The sequence below is a fragment of the Danio aesculapii genome, chromosome 22, assembly GCF_903798145.1.
Source record: "Danio aesculapii chromosome 22, fDanAes4.1, whole genome shotgun sequence".
NCBI classification, from domain to species: domain Eukaryota; kingdom Metazoa; phylum Chordata; class Actinopteri; order Cypriniformes; family Danionidae; genus Danio; species Danio aesculapii.
This window is the reverse complement of record NC_079456.1, coordinates 23,669,008-23,682,002: the sequence shown is the minus strand read 5'-3', so window position 1 is coordinate 23,682,002 and position 12,995 is coordinate 23,669,008. Positions and strand designations below refer to the sequence as shown.

Here is a 12,995-nt window from a genome sequence, read left to right as displayed (position 1 = left end):
AATACAAAATAAATAAAAACCAAAACAAATATAGTTATGAATACTAATAAATGAAATAAAATATAAATCCATCACTAGCACAATTAAATGGTTTAGCATCCATTAAGCATTCCTGCAATCGACATACATTACAAAACATGCAGTAAACGTTGGATGAACTAAAAACGAACCCTGACTTCTCAGCCTTTATCCCTCACCCTTAAGCACCGGTGAATATGGGAGTTCCTGAGGCAGGATGGGTGTAGATGCGGTGGGTGCAGGAGTTTGGGGGTCCTGGGTTTTCAGTCTACCCTACCGCCCTCCACCCAGCACCATGTTTTACTTGTGTTTTATTTCTTCTTCCTTCTTGATGCCATAACTCTCTTTCTCCTTCCTCTTTCTCTCTCCTTTTTGATCTTTTGATAGATATTCGACTTGATGGATGCCAAAGCTCGGCAAGATTGCATCAAAGAAATAGATCTCCTGAAGGTAAGAAACCAGAGAAAAGAGAGACCGACACCATGTGCCGCTATTAGGATCTCTAAAGGTGCCTCTGCCGAGACCCGATACCAGTGAAACATACAGAGAGAGAGAGAGAGAGATAGAGGCAGAAAACAATTGATCTGGATTAGACCCTCAGCTCTTCCTCTCTCTCTTTCTGTTAGGCAAGTGCAAAACACAGTCCTTTTTGTGTTGTTCCTCCTGGCCAAGATTGCATTTTCTCCCTCTTTTCTACAGTTTTGATCTTTCTTTGCTGCTTTTATTATAATACACTATATTTTCTTTACTACAACAGCTCTATTTTTATTATAGTTTACTGTATTTTCATTGATTTCTATTGTGAAATTATTAATTGTAGGTCTTTATTTAATAATCATTATGTTGAGGATGAAGGTAGAGGAAATCGTGCACATTCTCCGAAGAATCTTTTGATGTTTCTTAACAGTTTAAAATTTTTTAATAAATCATTTGGCGTTCATCAAACCACCTACAACTGGCTGCGGCTTACAGGAGCACGAGCTCTAACGAAAGTTAATGACAACTCCAATAAGAGCTGATGTCTAGCTGATCTGAGGTGTCTGGCTTTTCTCTGCTCTGTTGTGTCTTTGTATCTGTTGTCGGATACGCCTTGCCTTAACACGCACACACACACACACACACACACCCTTCTCTCTGTGTTGTCATGTTAATTGCTTCAGCTACGATTGCCGTCCATTGCCAAGCCTGTTCGCGTTCCATCTCCATCTCTAGGCATCTTCTTTGAGACAAGATAATTGCTGCCTTTTTTCGCCCTGCTGCTTTTTTATATTCTTGCTCTTTTGTATATACGCTGATATTCAGACAACAGGGTTGTTCACATTAGCTGAGATCTCTTGCAACAAAGTGACCTGAAGTCATTTTTTTGATGCAAGTCTACGAAATTCGGCCACTTGAATTACTGCGATCATGCTTATATGATGTGGAGGTCAAATGACACGCTTAAAATTGACTAAAGCTAATTCTTTTAAAAGGCTTGTCTTTGCCTGCATGCAAGAATATCATTCAATCATTCATACATTTTCTTTTCGGCTTACTCCCTTAATTAATCTGGGGTCACCACAGCAGAATGAACTACCAAGAATATCATTAATTGATAAAAAAAAAAATAAAAATTGTCTGAACTAGGACAATATCGAGAATTGTCATGGCAAAGTGGGGAGTGAGATGCTGAAAGTTCCCACTCTGGTCATTGGCTGTGCAAATGTGCTACATCTCAAAGCAATGCCAACTAAAGACCAATTTATACTTGTACTGCTTTGAGTGAATGTGTTAGGCCCCGCATAGCCTTATCTCAATTGTATGCCCTTCGCCATATGCTGACGCGGTCCCTGAATCCTTTAACAAAAATGTAACTATACATCACAACAACGCAGAGCGCAAGATGTTTGATTGGTCATCATAAGCCCCAGTCAGATCACACAAATTTCTCATGATTTCGGCATGATTTTCTTCTACGTGGGAATTCGTAAACGACAAATGGTTTTCGTGGCACAAGATTCAATCATTCTTTTCGTGTAATGTGGTATAGTTAACGACAACTGATACCATGCCTGCGACGCCTCACGACACAATCGCATAAAGTCTAGCATATTTAATTTTTTTCTCCTTCACGATGAGTTCCGTCACGTCAGCAGGCGCTGCGCTGGTTAGGTAATCAAAAAATTTACTTTAATTTTATTTAGGCTAGATTATTATTTTGTTAAACAAACCAACACAATCTCACGTAAATTTATGTTTTGGCGCATATAGTGGACTTGTTTTGAAGCGCATCATCTCAAACATTATTCGCTATTCTTGCCTATAGATAACTGACCAACAAAAGATACATTAAAATTAAGATAAAAATTATAGCAAAAAAAATTAGTTTCAAAAAGATATTTTTTCCAAGAAAAATAAATGAATTATATTTTTGTTTGTGCCCTTCCACTACTCAACTGTGCAGGTGGACGATACTATAATCTGATACTATAATTGATCAAATTTTTTTCATGTGAATTTTTTTCAATTACTTTTTCTACCGCGCGTGGAGTCACGTGATCCTGCTCTGTTTACACTTCTGCATCAAGCGCAGAGTATGGTCTAGCACAGCCTTAACGCAGTCACATACACTTTGACCTTTCAAAAATCACTGACCTTTCAAAAATTTTACTTGACATCGCAACAACAAATAGAGCAAGCTCTGTGATTGGTCAAATTGGTAGTGTTGACAAGTGTGAGCGGCGCGGAACAGGCAAAAAAATTAAATAAGTAAAAGAATCGTGCATTAATAGTAATTAGGGATGCACTGATACCATTTTTTGGAACCGATCCCATCTCGATACCAAAATTCTGAGTATCGACCGATACAGATCTGATCCCGATACTGTGCTGTTTTTTTGTTTCATTTTTTTTCTCTTTTGTAAGCATAAAAAAGTTTCTGTAGCTCTGGTGCTAAACTTTACATTTACATTTAGTCATTTAGCAGATGCTTTTATCCAAAGCGACTTACAAATGAGGACAAGGAAGCTATTTACACAACTATAAGAGCAGCAGTGAGTAAGTGCTATAGACAAGTTTCAGGTGTGTAAAGTCTAAAGCAAAGCATTAGAATTTTTTTTTTCTTGAGAGAGAGAGAGTACAGTTAGTGGTATAACCAGAGAGGCAGTTAAGATTAGGAAGGAAAGTGGAGACTAAATTCACATAATATATATTTTTTACTAAAAATAACCCATAGGCCTACTGTAAATGACATAGGGTGATAACATAATGCTTGCTGTAAACTAAGCTACATTATTTGAGCATTCGTTGTGACATTGATCTGTGCTGCAGCTTATGTTTCCTTTTTTAATATTAAGATTTTTCTTTGAAATCTGTAATGGGCTACCAATATTGACAGTAATTGTTGGTAAAATGATCAGCCTTTTAGCATAGCCTGATGTTTGCCTGCAGGTTTGACGCAGACTAAAATAAACTGTGCAAGGCCAGTTTTACTTAATAATCCCTCGCCAAATCTCGCCGTGAGTAAAATGTTGATATAAATAAAATTACAGTGAAATATTCACAGTTTTAATGTAGCCTATATTAGGCTAAACAATTTTTCTGTTAATGACAATCCATATTGCGCCCGTCAGTTTCCCTTTTATTAATTTTTTTTGACCAATAACTACTTTGACCACAATGGGCCAGGTTTTACAAACTTAAGCACTTAAAGTATTCCCCTCGTAGGAATAAACTCAGTTGGAAGGATGAGAGAACAGAAACTCAATGTGAGAATAATCTTACAGAGCGGCACACATCGCGTCTGCGCAGCCCGTGCATGAATGAAGTGCTTGATGCATCGGTGACACAGCCCTCCGGTATCTGCGGTCACTTTCAAAACAGCAGCACAAAGGGAAGAAATCAGTGCGTTGAGGATCTGCCCAATGTATTATTGAGCCTTTTCTAATTGTACATTTCAGGTAGGCCTACTTTGTGTGTGAAGAGCAGGAAATAACCCTTTCTACTCCAGTGTTGCGAATGCGATCTGCTGATCTAACAGACACAGCTCAACATGATTTAGAAACAGCAATGAACTCAAAATTTGTCAATTTAATGCAAAACTAAATGCATTTCTCCACTGATTATTTAAACTAACAGCATCACATACTGTAGTCTTGGAGACTCTGGAGTCTTTTTCGTGTTGTCATGAATGCGACACGCAGCTTGAATTGTGAGTGAATGGTGGGAATCACTGAATTGAACATGAATTTAACCACTTGAATATTCATCTGTGCTTCACATTAAACTGTAAAATGGCTTCAGGACATTTGGGATATAGTAGGCCTACATGACAACTTTGTAGTGCCTTATAATAGGCTACCTTCATGGCTTAGTTGGCTTATAAACACAATATAGCAGACACTCAAGATCAGATTGGGATCGGTACCAGCTGGTATCAGATTTGGATCGGTACCAGCTGGCCGATACCCGATCCAGCAAAAATATGCGATATCGAACCGATATGCGATCTAAGTATCGGGATCGGTGCATCCCTAATCAAAATCGAGTTAAAATGTTCAGTTCGTCGAGATTTTGATTTTAGGCCAAATTACCTAGCCCTACAGTGAAGCATAGAAACCCCTCAGCTCACTACCTTTGGAAGTGTTATTTCAAGAGCAGCACAGGCACTGGCTATATCGGCTACATGAACTTTATGCATCATGGGGTATGCCAATCACTTAACGTGGAACTATAAATCATACTAAAACTATTGTTTCTGACACAAAATGATCTCTTTTCAATGACTTTTGTCGAAAAAACTAAACAATACAGTGGTTACCTGCCTTTAGCACTAATGTTAAGTGTGTTTACAAGCTGGAAATAAGAAGAGAACTATCAAAAATCTGATTGTTTCAGTAACTTATTATTATGTGTTACAAGCAAATCAGTAAACTGACTACTTAGAAAACTATGTTTACATTCTATGGTAATCAGACAAGAAAGCATCAGAAACTGTGAGGTATTGGCTACCTCTTTCTAGAAGAACCCGCTCAAACTGGATATGGGTCTACTAAATGACAGAAAATATTACCTTACAAACTATATTGTAAATAAATCATATGAACATTCTAATATAATAATAGTAATATCACAATAATATTAGTGAAAATTAGTTAAAAAACTGAACAAATATAACTTTACACAAGTAAATACATAGATTCAATGATGGGCTTAAAATCTATGGATTTCTGCATGCTCAGATTCTGTGTGAGCCTACCTTTAACCAATAAAAGAAGTTGTGATAATGCATTTAAATGACATTGCACATATTAGCTTATTAAGCAAAATCAGCTTAAGAATGTGTCTGTAAATGCAGTCATTATTAGAGATAAAACGGAAAGATGCAAAGTGCCCTAAGGTGACACCACACAGGGGCGAGGTTTGGCATGGATAAAGGGGATGTGTCCCTACCAATATCCAGCAAATACTGAAATGTCCCCACCAAAAATGTAATCACCTTCAAAATAAAATGATGCTCCGTCTACTCTTAGTAACCTTAAATCACTTTCTCTTCTCGGATCCTTCCTCCCTCAAACACATAAGGACAGTGTGATTGGCTGGGCCTATTTATGCTGTTAACGACAGCTGTAATCAAGTTTGGATGTGAGAAGCACCAAAATAAGGAATTTCCAGTCCTCCTTCACTGTACAAGACGTAGCTACTTTTCAGAGATTCAAGTTTTTAAAGTCACATTCGCTTGGAGTCTACCGTTATAATATTAACCAAGACTGTGCCATCAATCGTAATTCAGTTTTGGTTTTGGCTCTCGAGATTTAAAAAAAAAAATCGGGATAAAATCTCTACATTTATACCTCCTCAAAGTCAGATTGCAGGAAAATCATGTAAATTGACTTTTGCAGCATGGCATGTGTTTCATTAATTGTTATTCGGATTATTAAGCATTTAAAGCCTTTATTCATGTTTTTAAAAGTGTGCGCTATAGAGATGTATGTCTCCACCAATGTCAAGAGCAAATCTACACTCTTGACACCACAGTCACATTCCTTAATTTTTAAAAATATTTGATGTATATATGATACTGTTCCACCATATTAAAAAAAATAAAATAAAAAATAAATATTATATATTTATATAATATTTATTTATTTATTAATTATTTATTTATTATTATTATTATTATTATTGTTTTTTTTTTTTTTTTATTTGGTGGAACAGTGTGAATAATTGACAGAAAGAAGAGTGAATAAGATCCCCAAACCAAAACTTAAGTCTGGTCATCCGACGTGTTACAATGCTACATGTTGAAACTCTGTCAATGAGGCAAGTGACTCAGACAGAATATCCTAATGTTTGCCTTTTCATTGAGTAAGGACAATATAGTGAATTTACAGGAAGCAAAGCGTGGGAATGCAAATGGAAAATATGACAGTGCCAGAACTCAAACTCTTGTTATACAAAGTTCAAATACATGTCAGATCGTCTAACTAGGTTATTTGGTCAAACAGAATTGTGAAATTAATCTGAATTGTGGAATCTAATTGGTGGAAATCAATACAAACAGTGACTCGCCTGCCATCGGTGATCAAACTGATGGAAATAAGATAGAAAAAAAACAATGTGAGAAAACTTTCTGCCCTCCTAAGACATCTGCTTTCTCAAGAGAGAAAGAGGAGGTGGAGGATGAATAGGTGCATTGTCAGTTTTTCGTCACCTTCCATAACTTTTTAGGGGGCTTTTGGCCTCTTCATTGAGTAAGGACATTAAGTAATGTGGAAGATCGAGATAGGAAAAGGTCCTCAAGTCAGGACTCGAACGTAAGATCATCTGAAGCGCAGTCACACTGCTTGTCAGAGCACTGCCATCAAAGCTAGTTTTTCAGACAGTTTTTTTTATTATAAAATAAAGTGGCTTGCCATCCTTCAGTGATTAAAATGACCAGAAATGAGGTTGAAAGTAGCAAAGAGGCCTCCTGAGTTCCCTTCATTCCCTCCAATGGAAGCAGAAATGCAAGTGTGGCTAGCAGACAGAGGTCATTGTTGCATTCCTGAATCTTTTATGAACTGTTTTAACAAGTCTTGCCGTTTTGTTGAGCAGAGAACTGACAGAAAGTGGGAACGAGGGGGGCTTTAGTTTGCAAAGCAAATATTGGCACTGATAATAAAAAATATCTTCAATTTTTTCAATGATTTCCATGAATAAAGTGCCTTGTCGACCTCCTGCGATTTAAAATCACTGTGGAAACGAGGTAAAAGAAGCAAGGTGGCTCTTTCAGGCTCTCGGAGATACCTTCATTCCCGTGGGAGGAAGCAGAGGTGTCGGGTGAAGAGGTCACTGTGCTAGTGGGGTGATGGAGGTCACCGTCACGCTCCTTAATGACACTTTGCCAAGCGAATACACTGAGGTCAAAGGCTACTGCAACACTGGCCTCGTTCCTGCTCTTCCTACCATGTTCCTCCTCCTCTTCCTGTCTCTCATTCACCTCTTCTTCTTTTTTTGTCTTCTTTACGCAATCATTTCTACTCCATCGCTAATGAATTCAGTCGTTATAACCAGCTCACCTCAAGCCGCTAATAAGCCTTTTGCGTGGAACACAGACTCATGCCTTCTACATCAGTGGACAGAGCTGGGGAAAAATAGGAAAGAGTCGCAAATCAAAATAATGAGGCAGACCGACGCAAGCCGCCCCTCCCCGACGTATCTGTCTATTTGTTTTTCTGTCACTTTTAGACCCCTCCTGTTTCCCAATGCAAACAAAAATTACTCTGTTATGCGGAAATGTTTTGCTGTTTGCATCTTAACGGAACACACAAACGATTCTGACACACATCTGCAGTGTCCCACTTCTAAACCCATCCTCAGTTGGGTTCCTGCAATGGATCAATATTGCAGTTCATTTCAAACGTATATTACCATTTCGAGGAACCCACAGGATAGCGAAATCACTCGCAGTAGTGCAAGTTGGCATAATATAATTGTCACTCTAATCGGTCTTGTTGTAAACAGAGGGTTGGCTTAATATTGTTCCCAATGGAAAACGGGAGTGAAATTACAGCGTTTAACGTGATTAAAGTCAACATCGCACCACGTTTCATGTCCGCCACATTGGATGTGCCAGCTAAGGGGAAGCACGAATGGGGCTGACACCGCCGGCTGCACACGCTGCAGCTGTGTGATCCAAAAATACATCTAACGAAAGTCACAGGATGGCGACAGAGGCGCGCACGTCCTCCCCTATATCAGCGCGGGGCATGAACATTTCTTTAATAACCCCCTCTGCTGTGTCACAGCGCGTAGCGGGGGCTCGACACCCTCCCGTTCGCAAGAGCCTTTGCCTGTCTCGCTTCTCATTGATACACTTGTTTCCTTTTATTTTGCACCCCCCCCCCTTCCCCCAGTCATCTTCAGTGCTATGAACCGATCGCAACTCTACTACTCATTGACCAACCAACAGGAAATAACAAAAAGCTGAAGGCTCGGGCCGAGGGGAGGGGGTGTATCATGTCGTGCTGCCATCCACTGCTGCTGCCTAGCCTGCAATGTTAACATCAGCCAGAGTCTCAGTGCATTTGTTTTCTTTTGTTTATTAGTAGCGTTTGCCAAGACAAGCATCACTTTTACTATTGCTCAGACTTGAGGGATGTGAACAAACCCATTGACCCTATTGGTATTAAACTTTCTGCATAGGTTGTCTTCAAGTCAAGTCAAACTTTATTTATAGAGGACTTTACAAACACAGAAGTGAGACAAAGTGCTGTACAGAAATATGCAAGAAAATAAGCATAACAGTATATACAATACATAAAATACAAGATAAAATATAGCTAAACTTCCTAAAAAGGCATATAAATTAAATGAACCAGTTATAAAGATCAGGTGTCAAATAGGGGTGTAGCAGATCATGGTTGTATCTGTGTTCCGTACGGATCACAGCCCACAGTTCTGAACACATGTGATCTGCGGATTAATAACTTTTTTTGAACTTGTAGGTTAATCCAACATTTATAACAATTGCAGAGAGATCACCTCTCGCGTCATTCAAATCACGTGTGTGAAAGCATTTTGGCTTCCCTGTAAAATATAATGATAATGGAGAAAGTTGTGGTGGGACCAAAATGCTTTCTTAGGTTATTAATTAAAGGCGTTTTCTGTTACTGTTTGTTTAGCCTGCGGTAATGCATTCAGTGTAAAGCTGCACAATTAAACATTAAAAGATTGTAAACTCAATTCAAACTTGCGCAACATGAATGATCAGTGATAATGATTTGCAAGATGTTTATTAATCCTTCTAAGTGCTGCATTCAAATCTGTGTTTGATCGAGAGATATTTAATTTTTACACATTTTCAGGTAGTTACAAACAATTAAATAACACAGAAGTACTGGGAGAACAGTTTATAGTTCAGATATAAACACTGATGTATATAGTAAAGATCAAAATCACCTGTAATGGAACTTGACCCTAGTGAATGTTGTAGAAATTACATTGTGTAACCAATGGGTGGCGACAAACGACCATCAAAATTATGTCACTAAATCATACCTGTCAACATTGGGATGTGAAAATAAGGAATTTGCCCTCCATAATAAAGGATAACCCCCCACGCCCCACCACCACCCCACCATAAAAAAATCCCCAAATTACTAATTATGTTCTTCTGGAGCTGTTCCATTGTAAATAAACAGTTAAACGATCAGTAACAGGTTTTGTTATTATTATTATTTACAAAAGAAAAAATAAACAGTATACATTAGCAGCAAATAAATTAGCAAACAGGTTACCTTATTGAAATGAATAGCTATTATGAAAAATAGAGTTATCAAATCTCATTAATCTTTTCTTCACTGTATAACTGATTCTTGATTAAAGAGCAACGAATGAATTTCTCATTTATTTATATTTTTCATTTGACTACATTAAATAACAGAGGTGGGTTTTAAACTAAAAATGCACACATCTAACATTATAATGAAAACATTTGATTGCTTTCCTAACTTATTCTGCTCATTTAGGACAAAATTAGTTGTGTTTGGAAAAACCCCCACCAAGATCAACATCTTTAGATGTTATTATCATTAATTATGTGTATATGTCTGTTCAAACACGCACCCAAAACCCAGACTATCGCTCCGCTTCAAATCGCGTGGACAGCATCCATTTGAGAAACAACATCTATTTATCACTATGGAGCAGGTCAGCTGACAGTCATGCACCGCTATATGACTGTTTTGAGAATTTCATTGGAGGGGCGACGACACCTTTAATGAAAAGGGATTTTCATATTTATTACAAAGTGTTTTCATGCCTAAATAAAATGAAAGCACAGAAGAGATTCACATTTAAGAGCAAGGGGCATCCCCTGGTGTTTATTGCTACCCTTCAGAAAAAGACTAAAAATATGGGAGAAATACGGGAAAATACCTTTACGGGATGAGGGCGGGATAGAACTGTAAAATATGGGAGAATCCTGGGAAAAACAAGAGGGTTGACAGGTGTGCACTGAATAGGCTTTCAAAAATTTAAAATAAAATAACGAAACATTAAGTTTTTTGTGTGACTTGTTGAATCGTTAATTGAAAATAAATATGATTTGTTGTACAGGATGTTAGATTTTTATATTTAGCATTATCATCAGTAGCACAGATCATTTTTCGAATTGAATATTTTCCTTATTTTCAGCTGGCTCTTTCTTGATTTTTATTTTTATTAAAATTACAGGTTCTAAGTTCTGTTTGTTAAAACCAATGGTTTTTGCAGTAATATTTTTGTATAAATGGAAACCAAATGACATTTGTCTCCTCCCTTCTTTGCTGATCTGAAAAATGGTCCGATCCGTGACTCAAAAAACGCAGTGTGATCCAAGCTGTGAGACTTGTGATCCGTTACACCACTAGTGTCAATTGCCAATGAAAAAAAAAAAAGGGTTTTAAGAGCTGATTTAATTGAGAACACGGAAGAACCCTGTCTAATGGGCAGCGGCAAATCATTCCAAAGTCTAGTACCTACCACAGCGAAAGCGCGAACCAATTTAAGCTTATGCTTTGTTTTTGGCACAATCAGGAGAAGTTGAACAACAGACCTGAGGGAACAAGTGGGCTTATATGGGTGTATCGGCTCAGAGATATGAGATGGGAAAAGACCATTTAGAGATTTAAAAACAAATAAAATAATCTTAAACTGTATTCTAAAATGAACTGGCAACCAATGAAGCCAACATGGGGGAAATGTGGTCATATTTGCGAGTACCAGTTAACAGGTGGGCTGCAGCATTTCGCCCCATTTGCAAACAGACAATAGCTGACCAGCTACTCCCCACATACAGTGCATTACAGTAATCTAACAGAGTGGTCACGAAAGCAATAATTACTGTATCAAACTGTTGTTTTGGTATATATTGCTTTATTTTTGGCAGTTGTCTTAATTGAAAAAAGTTTGATTTAATTACTCTAATCTGATTGTCAAATTTCACCCCTACATTTGTGACTTAATATGCTGAGTGAACAAACCCAAATTGACTAAAGGAGTCCCAACGGTACCTTCAAAAACCATTACTTCTGTTTAGTTTTCATTAAAACAGTCTTCCACTGTTTGTGCCAAATGCATGAAATCATTCATGTTGAGGTGTGGTTTTATGACGGAGATATAAAGTATACCCGAATAATAATAAAATGTCAAAAAATTCCATGCACATACACTAAAGGAAGGTATTTATGGCTTTAGACCACACAGAAAATCCTAGAAAGTGGCGATATGTTAGCAAACTGCTTCCATTCATCTTTGAAACTCGTATAAACCAAGTACCAGTTCCCACTATTAACTACTGGCTTATTTCCTACATATTAGTAACATATTGACAGTTTTTAGTACATATAAAGATTTTATTCTACATTTCTAATGAAAACAATGTTCAATTAAATAAAAAAAAACAAAAACAACTAAAATTAAAGTCAGTTGCTTTTGAAGACACTATCTCAGCATCTCTATATGATAATGTTATGTTTACCTTCATGCAAGCATCTGCTTTGGTTTCTGCCGCCTTCATGTTCTCAGGCTTTCCTGACCCACAGAGTCTTGTTAATATTTAAACAGTCACTGACACTCTGCCTTTTCCCTCTGTCCCTCTTCTCCACAGCAATTGAACCACCCCAATGTAATTAAATACCACGCGTCATTCATTGAAGAGAATGAGCTAAATATAGTACTGGAACTCGCAGACGCCGGGGACCTCTCACAAATGATAAGGGTAAGGACACATGCCCATTTGTCAGCACTTTTCTTTTTTTTTTCCCTCTCCCTATGAGTATTCCAACAAACGCCGGTTACTAGATGACCGAGCATAGCTAAAACAACAACACAAAGACCACGTTTTTGGTAATGATACAAGATTGTTTATCAGAATCACGTTCGATTGGTTCTGCCATCCCGTTTTTTTTTTTTCTTCTGACAACCCCTGCAGCTTGCATCTACAACCTGATGCTCCACATTTAATGGTCTGCATGTAAAACCCCTCGCTGCCAAATCTCCACCCGCATAAATCATTCCTAGCACAAACAAAGCGTTTGCAGTCGGTAAATGAGGAACAGGACGGATTAGTATGACGACGCCTTCGACATATTGCGCAAATATCCTGACCGTCAGCTACTTCGGTCTGCTCCACTGCGCCGCTGGATTTCTCAGCCCTTCTGCTCCACAGCGCTAATTAGTTTTATTTATTTTTTTATTAAACAATGGCACGCCATAGGTGTATACCAAAGCTAATCCTCCCACCATTGTACAACCGAACATTGAGCCATATGTAAAACAGAACCTCCGAATGCATAAATTTTACTTTTTTTTTCTCTCTTTTTATTCTTTTTGATAAATTTTTTTCCGTCTCAGCCCCCTCCCCGGTTCCCTCTGTCCATCTCGGAATTCAAATGAAATCAAATGGCCCCTTCATTTGCATGCACTTACAGAATATTGCATGTGCCGTGTTTGCTTTTTAAAGGCACAGAGGGGGC

General features: G+C 37.9%; 1 protein-coding gene across 1 annotated transcript in view; it reads left to right on the top strand.

Annotated features, from left to right (window-relative positions):
- nek7 (NIMA-related kinase 7) overlaps window positions 1–12,995 on the top strand; it is a 119,647-nt gene that overhangs the window by 55,096 nt on the left and 51,556 nt on the right. Inside the window, exons 4-5 of the mRNA XM_056447599.1 lie at window positions 406–468; window positions 12,128–12,238. Of these exons, the coding sequence (XP_056303574.1) occupies window positions 406–468; window positions 12,128–12,238 (174 nt within the window). The remainder of the gene's footprint in view (window positions 1–405; window positions 469–12,127; window positions 12,239–12,995) is intronic.